This window comes from Sphaeramia orbicularis, chromosome 13, assembly GCF_902148855.1.
Source record: "Sphaeramia orbicularis chromosome 13, fSphaOr1.1, whole genome shotgun sequence".
Classification (NCBI taxonomy): domain Eukaryota; kingdom Metazoa; phylum Chordata; class Actinopteri; order Kurtiformes; family Apogonidae; genus Sphaeramia; species Sphaeramia orbicularis.
The window spans coordinates 29,181,740-29,205,730 of record NC_043969.1 but is presented as its reverse complement, the minus strand read 5'-3'; the positions used below and the strand labels follow the sequence as shown (position 1 = coordinate 29,205,730).

General features: G+C 36.5%; 1 protein-coding gene across 1 annotated transcript; it reads right to left on the bottom strand.

The window, feature by feature from the left end:
* Positions 1-218: 218 nt before the first annotated feature.
* On the bottom strand, positions 219-23,085 carry LOC115431094 (uncharacterized). The gene is made up of 17 exons (XM_030151343.1): positions 23,048-23,085; positions 19,519-19,550; positions 12,998-13,030; positions 11,549-11,620; positions 11,425-11,448; positions 11,294-11,329; positions 10,105-10,143; positions 9,962-10,011; positions 7,804-7,856; positions 7,461-7,687; positions 6,070-6,323; positions 4,627-4,752; positions 3,889-4,024; positions 3,559-3,606; positions 3,397-3,468; positions 2,929-3,219; positions 219-1,098 (listed from the first exon to the last, which is right to left on the bottom strand). Exons 1-17 carry the CDS (start codon positions 23,083-23,085, stop codon positions 1,070-1,072), a joined length of 1,560 nt encoding a protein of 519 aa, XP_030007203.1. The 3' UTR covers positions 219-1,069.
* Between the last annotated feature and the right edge of the window lie 906 nt (positions 23,086-23,991).

Here is a 23,991-nt window from a genome sequence, read left to right as displayed (position 1 = left end):
AAGTTGTTGACACAGAAATGAAACTGTGGTTTGTGGATGTTTAGAGAGTCTTAATAAAAAAACTTCTGTGATTTGTTTTTCCTGTTTTAGTTGTTCAAAGTTATGAAAAAACCTTGACAAACTTGACTCTGAAAGTATAAGTGGGCTGCAGCAGCACCCACACACATAACACTTCAATTCAACCCTGAATATAAATCTGAGATGCTTTTCCTTTTGTCTTTACAGTGTACGAAGTGTCTGTAACACACAAACATGTCCTTTCCAGTCTCAAGAGGGCAGGAATGGTTTCAATATTCAAGTTACAAATGAATTAAAGAGCTCTCAAAGCTCCATCTACTGTAGTTTACAGCTTTAGAGTGGTCAAATAAAGCTTAAAAAAACAAACAAAATACACATAAAAAAATAAATGATTGATCTGACAAAGTGGTAAAAAAAAAAAAAAAAATGTACAGAACAAAGAGTGCACAATATAAAAATGTACAAGATATTACAAAACAGTTCAGAAATAATTCAGTCTGTAATGCTTTGGATAGTCACATGCTCACCTGATGCAATGTCTAACTGTTTTATAAAAAGCCCCACAAATGTTAACAGTTAAAAAGTGAAACAAGATCAACAGGATGGATTTTTCCAAATTTTTGCAGTTTCAACACTGCAGCACCTACATTACATCTGAGAACGGCTACATAATTAGCTACTAAATATTTCAATGACCTATTCCTGGCTTCTAGTGGTCATTATTGAACCGGATAATGCCAAGCATCAACGTCTGCCTACATAAAAAGTACCTTAATGTTAAGGTTGGCAAGTCTGTATACATTACAGAAACAAAGAACTACCTCTTAAGATCTAGGAGGAATAGACAATGATAATATAAGAGTCCCTTTCATGAAATGCAGCAATTATTGAAAACTACGAGACGGTTAAATGTCCAGAAATGGATTAAAGAGCATCAAACAGGAAAATGAAGAGATGTTTGGTCCACAGATCAACTCTGACATGTTTTGGTCCTGAGATTTTTTTCCTAATGAGGGAGCACCGGAAATCCAACAGTCCATCAAAATCCCTTTCATTTCGCTGATCGATTGTTCATCATATCTGCGAAAAAAAAAGAAGGAAAAAAATTAATAAGATGTCTGTTTCATCCTTTATGTTCTAAGAGCGACATCAGCTGTAACTTTGGCTAAACCATTAAGCAGGTTTAAGGACATTTAATAACAGTGAAATTTTGTACCATTCACTCTCAGTGCTAGCCAACGTAACCATAATAAATTATAATTCCTAATACGATGTCTCTCTTTGTCTTCATCTGCCATGATGCTGTCCAGTTTCAAGCATTATTTTTGATTAATTTTCTGAATTTGCACCTCAGCTCTGCCAATCAAATCAATACACATCCCTCTCCTGTTTGCTGCCTTTTTATGCTGAAAACTCACCTATATTTTTCTTATTAAATCAGGAAGGGTCTTGAAATATCATAAGTGGAATCAGTGTTTAGCACACGTATCAGGTTTACCTTACCTGGTGCAAATGTATGTTTTTAGGACCTCTTAGTTCTATTTCCAAGTTAAAGCTATCTGTAATCTATTAGGGTCAAATATAACCAGTATACAAAGTGACAGCAGGTCCATAAAGGGCACTGGGCACCACTTAAAATTAAGAAGGCTGCTAGCAAAAATGTCTATGCAATAAAAAAAAAGTATAATTCTAAAGATATACCAGGATATCTGCAGGTCTGAGGATGCCAAATTTATGACTTTTTCAGATACTTTTCAAGGTGTATTTGAGGAAATCTAAGACCTTGCATTCACAAAAATAACACTACAACAAGCCTTATAGTTTTGACTTTCAACCAGTCCCATGTTTTAATCCAGCAAACATTACATTTCCATTTCTCCCTGAATTATGTTTCTGTTATTGACGTTCCAGCTGCTGAAGCTCACACCTGAACCTCTCCACCCATAAATGATTGTTGGAACCTCTATTCATACCAATCTCTGTCATGCTAAAATGCTAAATACTAATTCAATTTTTGATAAACTTTTACCAAAAATTTCCAAAGCAAATATAGCAATATCATTTATTGTGTCTATAGTGGCAATCTAGCTACAAAAAAATGCCACTTGGGGATTTTGAAGCCATTTCCAACTCGTGATGGTGTGTAAAAACAAGGTCTGCCATGGATGTGCGTTTAATATTTTATTTACTTGCAAATCTTAAAAAACACCTACAAAAGGGGCTGAATGACTTAAAAATGAGCTCATATACAAAAGGACAAAAAAAAAAAATACTAATAACACCCATTCATGGTCACACACACGGGCACGGTTGAAAAACTGTGTGGCTTCCCATGGCTCAAAAATCTTCTCTGATCACTTGTGTCTCCCTTATATAACCTCTGCCTGGCTAATTGCTACCTATGCCCACAGGTGTGCAGGTGACCCTAGCAACCAAGTGCCTCACCACAAATACACGCCCACTTTCACACATACAAACACACATACGCAGCACAAATCCAAATTGGCTACAACAGTGTCTGTAGAATTTTTAATGCCTTTGAATGACAGATTTAAGGATGGATTATCAATTTTAAGGATGAATAATGACATAATTTAAAACAACCAAATTTAAGACTTTCAATCCATAAACACTGAATATATATGACTATATACTATATTTAATGTAGGACCCCCAGTAGCAGCTGGATGACTGTGGTCAAGGTTTTTTCCATATTTTCTCCCATGAAAACATTCAAATGCAGACGACATTTAATCAAGACCTAAAGTGAATAGATGCTGACACGTCAACACACAATATCAGCTGATAGCTCATTCATATCTGCTGTGTTTGTATTCTCTTGCATTCCCCCAAGTATATATATATGAAATCAGCAGTGTCTTCTATTGCTATATGTCTTCAGTTTATTACCTTTCAGTGTCTGTTCAACCTCATTTGGTAAGTCGTCCAGTTCCTGCACACTCTTCCACAGGTGGTACGCTGTGGCCTCTCCAGGCTGCCTTCTGCTCTTCCACTCCACCAGCATCTTCAGCTTTTGCATGATCACGTCATGCTCTGCCGCCTGGATGTCATCCAGATCCCTGGAGTTCAAGTCTAGATAGATGGCCACCTGCTTCCACTCCTTCCCCAGCCGTTTGGCCACCTGCAGTAGCTGCCTCTCTGACATGTCCTGGCCCTTAGTCATCACTGTTTTCCCCCCATCTGGAAAAAGACACACAGCGTGCACAGCTACTTAATTTTAGTGTAATTTTAAACAGACAGGTGCATCTGGACACAGTTAAGGTGTGGACTAGTTTCTGTAGACTTGAGTGGGGCAAAACAAAGTTGTTCTTGAAGCTGCAATTAAATCAGTGAACTTAAATGAAGATGTGCAGTCACCTGACTCGTCCTGCCATCGAGGTCTTTTATAGTTTGTTTCCTCTTCTGAGGGGCTGCTGCTCCTCCGTGTACCTGTGACAGATACATGTGGGTTAGTCCGACCTGGAGAAGCTACAGAAGCAAGAAGTAGTCTGAATTAAAACAGAAACACAGGGAGCTTACTGTGTGTCCTCTTTCTTGGCCTTTTTTCTGTGTTATCCACACAGTCCCCTAAGAAAAGGAACAAAAGGTGCATTAGCTTTTTAAAGGAATTAACTCACATGAACAGACACTTGGATTATTTACATTATGTAGATTATTTATATCCATACCCTGGATTATGTCCCTTAACTTAACTCACATATTTTTTTATATCTTTGATTTGATGAATTTTTCACTTGTCAACAAAACATCAACGTGTAAAAAAGAGGGTTTTTAGTTGAACAGAACGTGGTTTTAGGAGAAACATCGTCATGTTTTTGCAGTGTGAGATGAAATATAGTAGTACCGTACCTTCTCTGATGGTGGCGGACCACACAGTCTCTTCAGTGTTGGTCTCTATAAGAGACAATTTAAAGGGAGGAGGCTGCTCAAAGAAAGCTTCAAAGTAGCCTTTCATTTTAGTCACAGCAAGGGTAAACTTCAAATCCTGCACAGAGATGAAGAAATATAATGATTTTAGTGTGTATTAAAAGATATACAATTCTGTGCAAAAGACTTAGGCAGCCTTTAGTTTTGTTGTTTTTGCAGGGCTGTAATGGGTGTTTATTTTAACAAGAAATATGTGCACAGTATTGAAAAAATCTGTAAAGTTAATAGTTTCTGCAAGCAACAGTATTTAGTGTGATTCAGTAAATGTTGGGTCAACTGGCTGGATGTTTTCTTATATAATCTTGTCTTATATTATACACTTTCAGAATGTCCCAGAGACTTTCATGGTCTTTCATCCTTTTCTCTGTCCAGATGATCCCATATCACTTCTACAATATTCCTATTTTTTTCTGAAATGCATGACCACACATGTATTTCTCAGTCATTGTAGTAATATATGCACAATTGGAATATATAGCAAATATGTGTATAGTGCAGAGTATCAAAAGCAAAAATCCATTTCAGAAAAAAATAGGAATATTGTAGAAGCTACATATATTTCATGCTGATTTCTTGTCATAAATAAAGACATATGTCCATTAAAATCTTGCAAAAACAACAAAACTAAAGGCTGCCTGTGTGCCCTGTGAGAAAACACACCTGAGGTTTGACTTCTCCCTCTGGTTCACTGAGGAGGCGATATGTCCCCTCATCCAGTTTACACGTGGGAGGTTTCTCTATGCAGATGTAGCGGTTCTTGTAACCCCTCACCTGATTGCGTATATCCTAATATGAAGAAAACAAATTGGCCACTGGCAATTAAAGAGTCAAAAAACTCATCTGATGGAAAAACTGAACCCAGACCCAGACCCACCCAGACCTCTACCTTAGTCAGTAACTTCTAGACAGAGCTACTAAAGCCACAGACTAACAGGAAAATACATCAAATAGGAAAATACCACTTCAAACATTTGTTTAATGTTAAGATTAGAATTACTCAGCACTTTGATTCTCCCAAACAGATATGTTCACATAACCACAAACACACTTCCTGTAAGTGTATTAAAAATGACTGAACATTATTGTCAGAATTAGCCTACACGATACACTTACAGTAATACACACTCCAGCGGCAGCGACACAATTCTTATATTCAAAGCACAAAGTCACCTGATGGACAGTAAGAGAACCAGTAACACTGACTCAGTGACTAAAAGGCAGCGCTTCTGGTTTTCAGAAATGATGTCGTAATCTCATCACAAGAAATTCATGTCAGATTTTTTTGATTCTATCTCTTGCTTCGTCATTTACAACATTTGACCACAACATCAAAATAACTGCTCTGAAAAAATATAAAAATAGTACAGACTTTATCATAAGGACAAGGGACAGTGTAGATTGTTACCCCATATAGAATTAAATAAGTTAAAATTAAAATTATTAAAAAATTAATTTTTATTTAAAAAATTACAAGTCAATTACAGAGGACACTTAGAAGGGACAACTCTACACTTCATAAGTAATCATGACATCCAGCAAAATGTGACAGAAAACATAGTAGCATTAAAGAAACGTGTGTGTGCGTGTGTGTGTGTGTGTGTGTGTGTGTGTGTGTGTGCATAAGAAACTTTACAGATAAGGGACAATTAAGGGTCTTTTTTACAGATGTCACCACTATATGTAAAAACACCACAATAATTACAGAGTCGAAGGCAAGTCTGAAAGGAGCTTCCAACAGCTGTGACTTGTGGAAACTGAAACAGGATCCTGCAGCTCTAACAGATCTGGAGAAATTTGACAACATTTCCACTGACAGTGATAAAATAATGTGTACTGCACACATCAAACCCACTACCACATAATGTCATCGTATCTTATTATATACTTAGACACTATATGAAGTCATATTTTTTCAAGCTAATTAATCCATGTCTATAATTGAGATGGAATTCTAATTTTAGAGCCTGGAAAAACAGAATAAAGGCAGAAAAAGTCACAAAAATAACCTGAACTATCCCTTTAAAATCCCTTTAAATGAGCTAAATACTATTTAGCTCCTAGTGTTATTATGGTGCATAAAGCATATTAATCACCAACACTTGCCTTGATGTCAGACGGGCTGTTTGTGGCCAGGTAGACGTGGAAGCTGTAGTTGTTGTTGTCACTGCCCATCTGTTTATAAATCAGGACGACCCCGTGGTGCTCCACAGATTGGCTCGTCTGGATGATGGGGCCCACGGGTGACAGGGACGTCACACGCCACTTAACATGGCTGCCTGAGTGGTCCACTGTTGGCTCAATGATTGGACGGTTGTCTTTTATGTGTAGGACACTGAATGTCATCTCATTCTCTGGGTCTGTGTGACGATAAAAGAAAGTATTTTATAGTTTACCCAGAAGACTCTCAACTATCGAACAGTTATTTAATGTGCCTTTGTTTTAATATTGGTAAATTAAAAAAAAAAAAAAAGAAAAAAAAAAGGATCATTCAAAATACATGCTTTTAAGATGTTCCACTTCACACAGACATATTTTTTTCATATTCAATTATCTAAACGCCAAAATTCAAGCCTCATGTGTGGAAATACGCAGCATTGAAAGCACTGCCAAGATCCTATTTAACCTTCATGCTGTACAGTAGTGGAAAAAAGTTTTCAGACACCCTTAAAAATTTTACACAATCTCAAATATTATCATGAACTATTTGCAGAAAAATCTCTTTTTTTATGTTCCCAGCAGTGTGGCTGCAGACAGACAGACAAACAAATGAAAATCATTTTTTCTGTTTATTATTAACAAGAAAAAATAGTAAAACTACACTACTGACAGTTTCAACATGTCATGCCCTGAATGTGTTTCATTATCTTCCTGAATTACCAGATCTGACCTTGATGGAACAGAGCATGTGCAGAAGGGATCATGCAGGTTTTGGATTTTAACCCATAAAGATCCAGTGCTACTTTTGTGGCAGTTCCCAAATGAATTTTTCTTTCTATTTAACCATTCTTAAGTGATTTCTCACCATTTATTAGAATATTATCCTCTTTTTTATTTTTTTCAGTGTAAATCGGGTATTTTCTTATATTTAATACACTTATCATGTAGATGTTTATTGAAGCTCAGAATAAAGTTAAGGGTTATTGTATCAGAAACAGAGAAAACTAAAGAAAAGTGATTTTTTTTTCCAGCAAAATCTGTCATTAACCGAACATCCACTGTCATCTATCTAACTCCGTGGGTTTTACTGGTGAATCACTGTTGTAGAATATGACAAACTGCATTTTACACCAATTATTTGTATGTGTTGATAGGATTAATGGATCAATAGGTATTAAACATTTACATCAGTAGATGGTTTTGGTTTGGTGGATGTTCGGGTCTTTATGGATTAAGAGTGATTTTTTAATGTAACATATCACAAATGGATGGGGTGTCCAAAAACTTTTTTCCACCACTGTATGTTGAACATAGAAGATGTTGATATTAAATCTTACCAGCGAGGCAGACAGAGTGAGGAAACTGGATTGATTTGAGGACGGACGCATCCTTCTTCACTGTGTCCACATTAAAGATTGGCCCAGCAAACTTCCAGGAATCCCGGAGGAATGCACCAAACTTGGTCCAGGACAAGACCGAGTACCGCACAAGTACAGGCTCAGACGCTTCGAACACCAGGCCGGTAACAGTACACTCATATGTACCCTCTCCTTCCAACTGTACCCTACAAAACATGCATACAGTCTGTCATACTGCACATACACACTCATTATAAACACAGATAAGACCGTATCAGTGGACAGATGTAGAGCTGCAGCACAGACACCTCATGTTACTCACTGGAATCTTCCCTTTGACATCCTCCTGGGGGTAACAAGTTCATTTCCATGGCTCTGCAAAACACATCAAGGCAGTTTGTTTATCTGTCTGCTTGATATTTGAATAAATGAATGAATTAATTTATTTTTGGTTTGTACATTAATAATTGCACTTAGAACAATAATTATACTAAACATAAAACCCAAAAAAGGAAAAGGCTAGAGGCAAAAGCTTATTTTTTGCCTATCTTTTTCACCTCATCTACTGCTTACATTAAATTAAAAGTGTACAGTATCGAGCATTCTCATTATAACAAAAAAAAAATCAACAACAAATACATATCTACCATCTCAACTTAATATTCCTGAAAGATTTTATACTAAAGCCATTTTTAAAATTTTGTCAAAGAAGTGAACAACTTAAATTCATCATCAAGTCCATTCTATAATCTCACACCCACAACCCAAATACATTTAGACTTCACATTTGTCCTTACTTTAGTACATTCAAAAATATAAAGTCCTCTGAAATTATAATTACTCTCTCCTAATTTAAAGAAATCTATTTGGAACAATATTTTTTACTTTATCAAACATCTCTAATATTTTAATATATATAATATCTTGCAATTCATATCCACATCCAATCCATTCACATCCATAAACATATATAAAACATATAAATACTACATAAATATCTGTATCAACTTATAATATCCCATATGTTTAGCAATTTTCATCCCTCATCTTCCATATACCTATTTAGAAATAATTTTTTATACCTCTTCAAATATATTTTTGTTTGTACTTTGCTTTATTTCTTGCTCCTGACTGTCACCCCACAGGTTGATATGCACATACTTTTCACTGTTGTTCTTACTTCATGTTTTTTTTTTTTATTATTTATTTAGGTCTCCCCTTAGATCAGGGGTCGGCAACCTTTATGACCTAAAGAGCCATTTTCGTCTCGAAAAAAAGAAAGAAATCTGACTGGAGCCATGAAAAAAATATTTAAACCCATCTACATTTTACCATGAGGTGGCTGCTCAGCTGTAGTCTATTTGTGATTAGTTTGCTATTTAACGTTGTATTTCCATTACAATATTGCAATGTCTGGTGCATTTATGAAATTATACAACTACAAGAAAGAAAACATTCAAGATTTGTACCATTTTTTAATGATGGACACTACTTCCAAAACATAATTACCTTGCGTAATGGAGAAAAAGCTCAACTTTCATGTAAAGTGGCTTACTTACAAACTACGAACAAATGAAAATTGAGCATCTTGTATTGAATTTGGCAAGAAAATAATCCATTTTGGTTTTTATGCTGTCCAAATTATTTTATTTCATGTAAAGCCTGTGCATTTTTGCAGATGGGCACAGTTAGAATAGATTTAGGCCTATAACAATGTTAAAAAGTTATGACTCATTCAGTTAATTTCAAAATGTTGCTTATGTTTTGTGACCAGAGGAGCCATAGAGAAATGCTAAAAAGCCATATGTGGCCCCAGAGCCACAGGTTGCCCACCCCTGCCTTAGATTATAGCCTACTTCTCTTTCTGTGAACATTTCCCAGATATTTTTTGGCAGTAGATTATTTCTTGCTTTGTACATTATCTGTGCCATTTTAAATTGAACCAAATCCATAAATTTCATTGTGTATGACTTTATAAATAGCGGGTTTGTGTGTTCTCTGTATCCTGCTTTGTCTATTGTCCGTATTGCTCTTTTCTACAGTGTGCATATCGGCTGTAGAGTGCTTTTATAGATTTCAGTATTTATATACCAAAGACTACATTGTAATTGGATTTGTGCAATGATGAATTTTGTGCAACATCCACTCCAGAAGAAGAGAAATGCCAAATAAAAATGTAATCAAAAAACGTCAGACACCCATTTACTAGAACAGATGACCTACACAATACGACTGCAGAAAGAATGTTGGGAAAAATAGCACGTTTTCATAACTGGTGAGACAAATTTTTAAACTATTAAGTGTAAAAATTGTGTTGTTGGTTCAAACTATGCAATCTCTGAAACCCCTCGACCTAACAACCTGTTTGCTCTGTTTTTTGGTTTGTATCTGTTAAAAAAAACTTTCATGAATAAAGAGTTAAAAAACAAACATCAGACAAGCAGATAAATACATTGCTTTTTAATTCAGCTCAGGCTCACCTGCTGTATCGCTTTGCATTTTTCACAGCATGGCTTGAAAGGTCTTTCATCTGAAAACATGTGCAACAACAAGAGGGATGTTATTCACCAGGTCTCTGACAGTATGTCTAGTGCTCTGTTAGCAGGTTATATGATCCACTTACCTTTCCCTTTGTGTCCGTTTGGACCCTGTGCTTCAGACTCTAGAGGACAGAACAGTTCAAGTCATAAGAAGATCAAATGTCTGGGGGTGACATCCTGTGTTACGCCTTGAGAAGACATCCTCGATAATATTTTGACACTGTGGGCCATTTTTGCGGTAGTGAGAATGGATGGGATGTGCTTAGATTAATGTCAAAAAGCAGAGTCTGACATAATGATGTAATAAGACCTGCATGTGGTCATGTTCTCCTGTGTTACTATTAAAAGCCTAATGTGAACAGAACAAATACTAACAGTAGACTTCTGAAAATTAGAAAAAAATCCAAATGTGATCTTACTCTTATGCAAATCTGTCATGTCTGTAATTTGTTAAGTTAAAATTCCACCTGAGACGACCTGCCCCACTTCAGAGTCCCATGCAATGTCCGATTTGCAACATTTCTCTTGCTGGTTGAGGACAACATGGGCTTACTGCTGATAATAAATGCAAGTTTCAGTTGCAAATCCACGAGGCTCATGTTGCGATGTAACATGTATATTCACTGACAGAGCAAATTTAAATCCCTCAGAAACAGTGGATGACATACATGACAACGACAGGAAGGAATATTTTTCTGTCTTTCACGATTTGTCTTATAAATGATGAGCCCAGCCTTGGAATAATGACGGTAAATTCAAGTATAAAACAGACTTTTCCTATTTCATGTGATATGTGCCACATGAAACACAGATGTGGGGGGTTAATTGCTAAATCACCACCGGTCCACAGGCTATATTAGTTCTATGTGAATAGGGCTCATGACTACAAGCTGTTTCTGGAAGCAAGTAAATAACAAAAATTAGGCATCTACTTGGTCAGTTAGAAAAGAAGAATTTTTATTTTGGCAGTAGGTTCACACATGTAAACATGCACCACACTGAAATTTGTCCTCTGCCTTTAACCCTTCACTAGATCATGCATCCCACACTGCAAACTAGGAGCAGTGGGCTCACAATATCAGGCGCCCAAGGAGCAAATGGGGGGTTAAGTGCCTTGCTCAAGGGCACATCAGCCAACAACTCTCTGTCAACCCAGGGAATCAAACTGGCAATCCACCAGTCACAAGCCGACTCTCCAGCAATCAAGGCCTTGGCTGCACCGTAAGCTAACAATATTTCTTCGTAAATCACTAGACAATAAGCATATCTCACCAGGTCTAGACTCCTCGGCGTCACCCTCTTCAGTTTCTGCAAAAAAAGTTGAAGGAAATGCCATCAATGAAACCTAACAACATTGATTTCAAGTCTAAGGTATTTTCAAGGACTAAACATGAGATTTTTACCTTCTTCCCTCTCGGCATTGGCTTCTAGTGAAAGTCAAAAACACAAGAAAGTATAGAAGATGAGGAACAGAAAAATAAAACAAATGCATGCGGTACATTAGAATGTTCGGGCAGTGCCTCTCACCAGAGTCTTCATCCTCTTCTTCATCCTCCTCCTCTTCCCCTGAGCTGTCGTCAGTCGAGGTTCCTGTGTTCTCTGTTTGAAACAGTTATATTATCATTGTCAGAAAACCTTTCCATTACCAATATTAGAAAAAGAGTGAATCCAGAAACTAGGCTTCCTATGTAAAAACAAAGTGTTGATGAGTGAGTTCTATGGAAAGACCAGGGTAAACCAGAGCAGCCATTAATGTAATGTACAATGTGCAATACATCTATCACTGTCACTGCTGCTACCTCACACATACTACCTCAATATTCATTCATCCTGTGTAGGGATGTAACGATTACTGGTATAACAATAAATCGTGGTAAAATTGCCAACGGTTAGTATTACCGTTTAAATTGTAATTATCATGATAACCGTGTTTGATTACCGCACTTTTCTGGGGAAAACGCCTATGTAAAGATCTGCTTTTATGTCAAATATTTGAGTATAGTTTAAAGTTATTATAATTTTAATCTTATATACCTAATATTTGGAACCAATATTCACTTTTAAAGTCTTTGAAAAGGTTCATTAAGCATCTTTGGGTTATTTATGCAATAAATTATATAAATTTTTCAAATTGAATTTCATATATTTTTTGTGTGTTTTTTGGCCTTTTATGTTGATATCGTCGGTTAAAGTGAAAAAAGTAATAGGCAGATGATATAAATGAAGTTGTACTGGAGAAAAAAAAGGTACCAAACATGGGTATAGTAAACATTTGTTTATATAGTATATAAAGGCAAAATCAAAAGTACTGAAAAACACCCAAAACAGGCTCAGACCACTAAGGATTAATATTTGAATGTTTCTGCCAACAGAAAGTGCATTGTGCCAGTTATTTTATTTGGGTTTTTTTTTTTGTTTGTTTGTTTTTTTTACAAAATACATCTTGGTTAAATTATTTCAGTGTGTGTATCAGTACTTTTTGAACATTTTGAGCACAATTTCAACAATACCGCGATAATGATAACTGTGATAATGTTGGTCATAATAACCGCGATATGAAATTTTCATATTGTTACATCCCTAATCCTGTGTAATACAATTATTCTCACATGTAATATATATTCATCTGTAAGTATTAATCACCCTGTACACTATAATTATTCTGAAATTATACAACCATCCTGTGCAATATATTTTTACATTTTTTATATTCTCAATTTTTATCCTTCTATCTTCATATTTGTATATAGAGCTAACTGCACTGTATTGTTGGACTGTACTTTGTATACCTTATATTTTATCTTTCATTACCTGTTTGCACTGAAAAAAGAGAAGCTCTCTAATCTCATTGTACATTCAGTATAATGACAATAAAGGGCATTCTATTCTATTCTATTCTATTCTATTCTATTCTATTCTATTCTATTCTATTCTATTCTATTCTATAACTGTTTGGATGTGATATTTTTGACTTACCTGAACTGCTGCTGTCACTTTCTGTATGATTTTCTGTAACACATTAGTAATAATTTGAGGTTAGTGCGGGTGGGTTGGTAAAATCCTTGTGAATTCCCACAATATAGTCACAGAAATTACTACAACATTAAAAATTGTTAACCATTACATCATTACTAACATCATTCTGGAATGTGTGAGACATTTAACAGGTTGAAAACTTCACCAACACCACTTTTGTGGAAATTATTGCATTGCAGGTCTGAAGAACTCAGAACAGGAAGAAACAGTTCTTCAACACATTCACACATATTTTACCTTTATTTTTTTAATAAATGATATTAAAATGTGCCACCTTTGGTTTCTTTACTGGTATTTACTATTTATAATCCCTACAATTTGATGTGAAAGTCCACTATAAATATTGTTAAAACACTGTACTGATTTGACAGTGAGATTAAAGGAATTTCAATGAAGATTTGTGTTCACGTTACTGTAAAACTGACAGCAACATTATCAGTTATCAGCCTCACTGATCATAACATGACTCGTGCAGAAAAAAATCTGTATAGGTCATTACCTGGAGTAAAATATTCCTTTATTATTGATTTTATTTCCTCAAACCCAACACATTAGCATAAAGGACGACAGCTTTTACAGTAGGTGTTAAAAATATTCTGACTTTGCATCTTCACTTTCACACACATTGAGGCCTATTCAAAGCAGACAAAACCACAGGTGCAGCCACATGGCCTTTACCTCAACGTTGTCTACTCTACACTCACAAAACTTTCCTTACATAGGGAAAGTAATAACAGACGGACTGGAGTCGCTTGTACTGTCACAAGACCTGCAGTGTTTTACCTTTCATCACCGGGGTTCTTCCTTTAAGCGGTGAAGCCCCGGTTACTGTCCTTTACTTTTCCTCTGAGTGTGAAGTTGTCTTCTATGCATGCATTGTGAGTTTTTAACAACATATGAGTCATCAAAAAAGCCCTGAACATGTTTGACTTACAGCAACAACTTTTACATATCCATCCCTCCTTAGCGGCTGCACTGCACTGTGAAGAAGCTTGTGATAAGTGGCATGCATTAAACTGCTGGCATTTATACAGATGGGTCCAGAGGAGCTGCTGCCCCTCTCTTCCCAGCAGCAGTGAAATGTCCGCGGACCGGGCCATCTGGCTGAGTGCCTGGTTGGCTAATGGATGGAGCCCATCCTCTCTGGCCCGCAGAGTTTTATCTTAGACTAACAAGCAGATGCTGCCATCACTGCTCCACTCACAGCACCTCCCTCATCAATCTCTCTCCTCTACTTCACTCTATCTGCTGTGGCTTCACCTCTCTCTCTCCCTCCCATTTCTCTCTCCTTGTCCTCATATGCCTCCTCTGGCCAATCTTTTTCTCTGCTGCCGCCTCATCTGAGCCAGCAGGCATCCCTCTTCTCTCTGGCATGGCCGCTTCCCTTCATCAGAATGACAAACAAGGTGGAAGGCAAATACCCGCACAGATACACACATGCACGTGCAGTCACACAAACACACACAAACACACACACATAGTCTACAGCTTCCAAGGTTTGGATCATTTTGTGGGAGTTGCCTGCCATCTGCTGGTCTATAAAAATAACACAGTGAAAGGAAGAAAAGGAAAGTGCATCTACAGTCATGAGAAAAACAAAGTACAACCTCTTCCCTCTTTAAATTATGTGTTTTATACATATCAGGACATAAAAAATAAAGAAAAAAAATCAGCTGAAATCATGTAAATCTCACACAACACATTCTACAGTATCATTTGTTATTTAACAAAAATGGAGCCACAATTTAGAAGCAGTGTGTAGCCTGTGGAACTACCTTTAGCAGCATTATCTTCAAATAAGTGTTTCTGTTTGACTTTATCAGACTGTCATGTCACTGTAGAGGGATTTTGGTCCATTTTTTTTATAACAATAGTACATCAGTTCGTTGAGATTTGCAAGCATTTCAAATCCCAGTTGTAATTTTATCTTCCTAAAATAACACATTTTGACAAAAATGAGTAAAATCATCAAATACTCAATTTCTGGTTAAATTTTTTGTGTTTTTTGACAAATCTGATGGTGACGGTGAAGAAAAATTATTAGACCATCCTTGTTTTACTCAATTTCTTGTTCATTTTAATGCCTGGTACAACTAAAGATACATTTGTCTGGACAAATATAATGATAACAACAAAAATAGCTCATAAGAGTTTAATTTCAGAGCTGATATCTAACCCTTTTCCATGTTTTCTTGATAATAACCAAAATCACTTCAGTTCTTACATCAATAGCTATGGCATTGTACTGCCAAAAACAATGCTTTTAGGCATTCCATATTTTCTTTTCTGTTGGTTTTAGTCACATGATATACACACGAGTTAGTACCTGATTGCATAACCATTGTTTTTCATGACTTTTGATGGTCTAATAATTTTTTTCTGCAACTGTATAGTAATTATTTCCCTATATAATTTTTATCCCCAAAAAAGATTATTTTTAAGTATATAACTAGGTCTTATTTTGTTTACATGGAAACAATTTATTACATTCTTCTGTTTATGTACAGCTCTCTGAAGATCCCACCACAGCATTTCAATCAGGTTAAGGTCTAGACTTCAACTGAGCTTCTGCAACACCTCAATTCTTTTCTGTTTCAGCCATTTTGCTGTAGATCTCAGCCAACCTTAAGCTGTGGGACAGATGGCCTCACATTTGACTCTGGATTACTCTGGTATACACAGGAGTTTATGGTCGACTCAATGCCTGCAAGGTGTGCAGCTCCTGTGGCTAAAAAAAAAACAAGCCACTCCCCCACCTGACAGTTGGTGTGAGGTGTTTGAGCTCATATGCTGTGTTTGATGTTTTCCAAATGGGATGTTGTACATTATGGATAAACATCTGTACTTTGGTCTCATCTGTTCATGGAACAAGTTGAACAATCTAAGCCATGCTGCCTTCAGAGGCTTTCTCCTGGACCCCCCCCCCCCCCCCCCCCAACAAGGCTGAAGAACCTATAGTTGTACAGTCTTTTTCTAATTATACTGTCATGAACTCAAACACCTAACATGCTGAATGAGGCCTGCAGAGTCTGACATGTAGGTCATGTGGTTTTCTGCAGTTTTCTCAGTGTTGCACAGTCTGACTCTGGGGTGAATTTATTGGGATGTCCACTCCTAGGAAAACTGGAAGTGTCCTGAATGTTTTCCATTGTATTATTATTGTTGCTGTTTTTGTTGTTCTAACTTACTTACTTACTTATATTGCTTACTTTTTGGCATTATTAGTATTACTATTACTGTAATCATTCTTACTATTGATATTATTGACCTCATTTTTACAACTTTTATTACTATCATTACTCTTATTACTACTATGTATTATTATCATCATTATCTATTACTATCTTTATAATCATAATCATTTATTTTCACTAATTTTTATCATTTATTACTACTTACACTTCTAATGAGTAATTCCTTGTATTTACTTCTGTTTTTATAGATATTGTTGATATCATTTTCTTTTCTTTGTTTATCTTATAATTCTTCTTATATGTGTACCTACACTGCTGGGCTGCTACTAGAACCTATTTCCTGGAGGGCTCTGCCCAAAGTATCAATAAAGTTTACTTTAATCTAAACTAATCTAATCTTTCTCACTGTAGACTGATGGGCTTTAAAGTGTTTTGAAACTGCATCTCTTCCCAGATTGACGAGCGGCGACATTTCCTTCTTTAAGCTCACTGCTGATGTCTTGTCCCACACCTGAATGCTCCAGATCAGCAAAATGCTCAAACTTCTGCTCTTATAGAGGTCATCACACTTGGTGATGTGGATAAAATTAGGACATTTGCTTAGCATCACCTGGCTGCTACTTATTCTCATAATTCAAATGGAAGTAGGGTGTACTTAATTTTTCCCATAATGTTTCTGTATTTTTGGTCTGGTTTTGTTAAGTGATGACAGTGTCTTATGTTATACATTGTTGCTTATCTGAGATTTTATTTACCTAAGTTTAATAAGTGCACAGAACAAGGTGATTTTTCTGTATGTGATTAAAAATGTGCACACAAGTCACATGTCAAAACTGTCACCATAAAAATATTTACATTAGTCAAATGAATAACCACCCTGATCATTATCATTAGTAAATGAACATTTAGTCCTCAAAGATGATGTGTTAGAAACAGCAAAATGGTCAAGAGTAGGGATCTGAGCAACTTTGACAAGGGTGAAGTTATGAGCAAATCACTGGGTCAGAGAATCTCCAGATGTTGTTGTTCATTCCCAATGTAAAGTGGTTAGAACCTACTTAAAGTATCTAAAGAACAACAACCGGATCTCAACCAGTCGAGCATCTATGGGAGCAGAAGCTTATTACCATCTGTCTACTACTGTGTAACCAGCTCTGACCTGAGGCCTAGAGGTGGGCCTCCATGGATTGGATTTATTTGTCCAACACCTTCCACAGATGCTCAATTGTCCTGATATTAGGATGTCCTTCCTTAGTCCATTTTTGGCCTGTACTAATCACTGCAGACCATGAACACCCAACAAGACCTGCAATTGTGGAGATGTTCTGACCCAGTCATCACCGTTACAATATGGACCTGGTCAAAGTCCCTCAGTTCCTAATGTTGCTCATTTTGCTGCTTCCGACACATCAGCTTCTAGGACAAATACTCACTTGCTGTCTGATATATTCAACCCAGTGAAACATAACACCAATGAAATAATCAACATTATAACCACTTCTGCTGTCAGTGGTCAGGATGTTATGGCTGATTAGTTAATATAATACTAATCTTAGGTGCTGATCTCCAAGGGAAGTAATGACTTTATAACATAAAATTATGGTAGAATATGGTAGAATATGGAATATGGAGGGGTTTTTTTAATCTATGAGCCAAGTCCATGATTTGCTAATAATTTCCTTGCAAGTTTCCAGCATTATTTGATATTATTATTATGTTATTTAGTTGAGTTGTTGATTTTCAGTGATTTACATCAAACAGCTGCTCCAGCTGACACTTTTATTTATCTGTAGAATTTATGTTATCTTCAGAAAACTCAAGAAAAGTAAAAAATAAAATAAAATGTTTCCAAAGTCAGACCAGTTCAGGCCTAATCAATACTACTAGAAAATGCCAAACTATTACGATCAGGTTTAATAGTACAGAATAAAGCACATATCTAGTGAACTGGCAATGATTAGGTAGACTATATATTAGAGGACCATGTAAAAAAAAGAGAATTGTTTTCTTGTTTGGAGTATTTCAGTAAGCTAATGCAAGAGCAGGTAAGTTAGTGACATGTGAATGTGTGCACATCTGTGTTTTCATTCAAATGATATGAAAAGTAAGGAGGCCAGGCAGTAAGAGGAAAAGGTGAACACAGGCAAAAAATGAAAGATAAATAAAAGTAGCAATAATAACTCCAAATAAGAAGCAGATAGTATGGAACATGCAAATTAAAAAATAATGCAGTGACGTTAAAATGTGCTTTGACTTGTATTCCATTGTCCAAGGTATGAACATGACATTTGTCTTTCATGTTTAGTCTGTACTGATTTACAATGTAAAATGAAGCCTGATCTTAACTGTATTCAGAAGCAATGACCACTTCTCTGGGCTCGGAGGCATCTGGGGTGGACCACCACCCAGTAGAAACATGGATTATGGTCAGAAGAGTCAGTTTTCTGGGACTTCTTTGGACAAAAAGGACACTTTGTGCTCCAGTCCAAAGACATTTGTGCATGTAAGTCTGCACTGCTGTGTTTGACAAAGTAATCCTGAGCGTGTGTGGTTCTACAAGCTGTAGATGAATGATGGTTTTTGATTCTTTACTGTCTGAGGGATCAGAGGTCAGTGTGGATGTTCCTTTGATTTATGTAAAGTAAACTGGATTGCTATTGTGTATGACATTCACTATATAAATAAAGTTGCATTGCCTTGTGTTCAGGTTAGACCTTTATACTTGTCCTTTACACACTCAAATACATCCACATTTCTTGAATTCTTCATATTTTATGCACCAAAGAGGATAGAATATTCAAATCCCTGTCTATCTTTCCATAAATATCATTGCTTTAAAACGTTTTACATGCATTTATTGACAAACTCTTAAGCCTTCTCTTGTCTTACAGGACTGGACTTTGCTGATGCTGCTTTTGTACCAAATCATTATCACAATCAAATGTTTCAAATCCTGTTATTTGATTGTTTTGACTCATTATTGGCCCTAAATTGCTTCTTACTAAATTTTTTTCTTGAATGTGTTGCAGCCTGATTCTGAGGAATGAAATTTTTGAAAAATAGTACATTGTGCTCATACTGTCACATTTTAATATCACTGCATTATTTCTTAATTCGTATTTCCCATAGCGCTGAAATTATTTTATTCGGACATTGTAAATATGTATATTAGATGGGATTCACACCTTATAAAATATGTAGTAAACAAAAACACAACCCAAAGTGGCCAACAGTAAAAGGGAGGAAGTGAAATGGGATGATGTTTACCTTTGTTTCCAGATGTAGGAACATCTCCATCTCTGTTGGACAGAAGAGATTAAGTGAGTCGTGTAATAAACAGACAACAGGTGTGACTATAGAGCAATTTTAAGGTTGATAGTGATGGTGCTTTCATGCACCACTTCTGCTTAAAAATAGGAACTAGAGCAGCAGTGAAAGAGAAAAATAAAAGCAGGAAACATGAACAAGCTGCATGAAACTCATTTTCTCACACTTGTCACACACCCCATCCTGTTGTACCATCAACTTGCACCCAAACTGTAACTCTGAGCCCGTTTCAGATAAGTGTCCACGCCACAGGAAACCGGTTATGGAAAGGCTGAATATTTGTTCCACTTATTAAAGACCAGTTTTGTCTGTTTCAGACACAGTGTTCATCATTTTAATCACTTCTGTGTCTGTGTTCCTGTTTGGTTTTGTTAAATGGAAATGGAAGTTATATTGTCTTGCCCTACTTAACAAAAATAAATATTTTAAGGATGTTCTGTGCTTTTTTTGTCCCAGAAAGTTTCCATATTAGACTCTCATGTCCTCCTTAAATGCACAGAAGGTTTCCATTGGATGATCCATGTTCAGTAATCGTTCACTGGCTTCCAGTGCTATCATATAGTCATAGTTAGATAACATGGTATTATTTACAAGCAGGAGCCAAAGTAAAATAACAGGTTTTGTTTTATGCATCTGTTTATTTAGAGTGATGTAACTTGATTTATTTCACTGAACTCCATTATATTATCCTCTATTTGATTTAGTATATGTCTGCCAGATAAGAACATACCATATACTGATACATTATCTACAGAGCAGATGAGTTACCAGTTCCTCCACACACTTAACCTGTAATTCTTTTACCATGTGATTAAACGAGTTGAGTCCAATAGTTAAAATGTTGTGTCTGGTCTGAGCAGAGGACTGGTATGACCTGTCAATGCAGTCTGTTCAAGATACAACACGCCTGAGATCTATCAGTGACTGCCAACCCAACAAGAAGAATGAGTTCAACCCCAGCAGGCGCTGAAAAGTAGGTCATATCTTAACCTGAGCGCCTTTTCCTGCTTTTCTCCCTCAGTTGTAAAACACAGAACCGGGTGATCAAAAGTGAAATTCTGTGTCAGGAGATAAGGATTATTAAGGCTAAATAAATACTGGTCTTATATTTCATGTCTGGCGATGGTGATAAGGCCTAATGTGTTACTATTGTTTTGAAACATCTGTCAGGAAACACTCTATCTGCTCTTCAAGGTCGGCTCGTCCACAGCTCTGCCAGGTACTTACACCAAAACAATGCAGAAGCTCATTAGTTTCCACAGAAAACACCTATTCCTTTGAGCAGGGTTTGCTTTCCAGTGATCTAACGTTTTCAGACATGGAATCAGCAACAGAATAATCTTTATTCGCGAAGGACGTAAACACATATAAGGAATTCTTGGTCGGTATATGTTGTCTCACTAGTAAACTACAATAAAAAAGTAAAGAAAGTAAAATAAGAAATAAATAAACTCTATATAATTGAAATTGAAACACTGATTCTCCAGTGGAACCCATGGAGTTTGACAAATGATGGATGGATGGACACACTTATGTATTTTATGTTCAGTTAATGATAGATTTAACTTCATTCTTATATATATAAACACACCGTATCAACTTATATGTGCAGTTACACTTTTTTATGTAACTGTGGATGACAAAGGAGGAGTGTTTACTGTTCATGGCACACAACAAATTAACACCCGGCATGAGACTAGAGGTGTGTATTGGCAAGAATCTGGTGATTCGATACAAATCCCAACACTAGGATCATGATATGATATATCATGATATATTATGATACTGTTAAAAAGGCAATTTTTTGTTGGTTTCTTTTTTAAAAATTATTTCCTTGAAGAATTGAATTACACCAGAAATATGCACAAATACTAAACACATTTTTACTTGATCACAACAGGATCTAATGCTATATCACAAAATGTTCTGTGTTAAAACTTAAATTATGTTTTACAGACATTACAGTTTAAGATCCTGTTCAAATTTTCATATTCTATTAATTCATAACTAACATCATAACATTATTTTTGTGCAATCCCAACAAAGGAACTAAAATTATTTAATAAAAGAGTGTTAAATAATAATAAATAAAATATAAACAAAAAAGAAAAAAAAACTCCACCATATCTGTATTTGAATTAATACGTAAAAATATCAATACAGTACTTTTTAATATTGATACAGGATTGTGAAATGAAATATCACGATATATTGCAGAACTGATATTTTCTTACACCCCTACATGAGTCTTGAGGCTGTGTGTATTTCAACACTGCCCACTTGTTTCTATCTTTCCTGAGTAAAACCTGATAACAGAATCCTGTGTCTGCTTCATTCTGTCTCTGGTTAAACGATAAAGGCTGCAACTTTTACATGCTTCCTCAAACCTTCTGTAAACACACTGAAGACAGACGGCATCTGGTTGAAGATAAACAACTGTCCGTTGGCCTCCATCAGTTACACTGAACTTTGAAGCTTTCACTGCTATAAATAATGTCTGCACACTTTCAATATGATTATTAATGTGGGTGTGACTGCTTCTATTCCAAATATGATCCATCCATTCAGTTAAGAGTTCAAGTTCATTTCAGATTAAGTATGTATGGGGTCATTGAGTTTATTTTTTAATAAAAGCTAAAGCATTGTGTGTACTGTTACACTGTTTTCCCCTTCAGGTACTTTTCCATCCCTCATCCTCTACGGGTGAATGATACCCAGGCAACAACAGCTTTGTATTCAATGAGGACAATGAGTCATCAGTATCACCTCACCTGACATGTGGATCACAATACAGCTGATGATAAATGCTGTATACCAGTCAACAGACGGGATTCAGTGACACAAGAGTTACTGTAAATTTATATTTTTTAAAAATGCAAACATCATATTTTAGACGAGATTACACATTAGTTAAACCTTGTATCATGCAGCATAGAATGAAAAACTATGACCAGGAAGTGATATTTTAGGCTTACCATCTATTTTACGCACATTGTGTCTTTTCCTGCAAGCTTTACTTTAGTACAACATTGATTTAAATCCTTTAATCTGTTGTTACCAAACAGTCTTCACACTTACTACTCTTCTCCAAACAGCGTCATGAGGATGCAAGTGTGTGACTCACTACAGCGTAACAACACAGCGGCGTGCACTAACGCACCAACAAAAACACCACTTTTCTGCAGCTTTCTTCTTATTTCTGCGCTCAGATGAACATAACTGTAACAGGGAGGCAGCGATGTGCGGTTTCTGTGATAATGTATTGAACTAAATGTTTCAAAATAGATGTATTTCCAAGTGAAAGCAACAAGGGATTCCACTTCCTGTGTTGACGACAGGGGATTTTTAGCGCCGCATCCATGGCACGCATCATCTTTTGTCCAAACTATCCTCACGCAAAAACACTTGAACACATCCACACTTCCTCAGATGAATTTCATTCATGCTGATAAAGTAAAACACGCCTTACCCGTGCTCTAAACAAGAAGCTGCCTCGCAGTTCGCCATCTCCGCCACCATCCTTTATCTGTAACCAAACGCCGTTATTGCCGGTTTTTTTTTTCCTCCACGACGTGAAGCGGCTGCGCGTAAAAGCACCTGAAACGCAACACGATCCGCTGTAGTTAAAGCACTAAACAGCCATCGGCCTATTAATGATCAACGAAGCAGTCATGGGTTAAGAAAAACATCCCATCGCTTGACAGATTTGCTTAAGTATGTCCAGAAAAAATGCACTTATGATTGTCTATGATCCGAAACTCATCTGATTTTCTTTCATCCAAAACTCAGCCAAGATTGTTGCATGTGCATGTTTTGTTTGTCGTCACTAATGTTACACTTATGTGTGTGAAATACTACGCAGATCTCAACATCATTTCCTTCACAGCTGCGCAGTTCTTAACTCCCAAAAAGTGCGCGTAAGGAGCAGCGATGGTGCGCAGATGCGGCGCAGCGCATGGACGCGCACCAATGCGCTACGTGGGAGGGGACGCAGCATCCCGCCTTCTGTCTGCGATTTGTGGAGTCATGTGGATGATTTACGGGCGACTTTTCTAACTCTTTTAAATACAAAGAACACAGAAACACAATGTGGGATAAGGAAGTGTTTGCGGGTACGTTTTCAATTAATGAATCAGGGTTTATTTTAGCTCTGTATTCTGTGGAGAGACAGCACCTATATATGTATATTTGCAGATCTACATATGATGTGCAGCTCATGTACTTCCTCACACACCTAGTAATCCATCCTAAATGTAAGTATTTTAGTAGAGTTGAGGTAAATTGGTCGGGGAATTGCACGCAAAATATATGTAGGCTTCCACATAAGGTGAGTTTCTTCGTCTTTTTTTGATTCTGCATTTTCTCCCACTCAGAGGAGGAGAAGCCAGCACACCACACAGTACAACTAGGTCA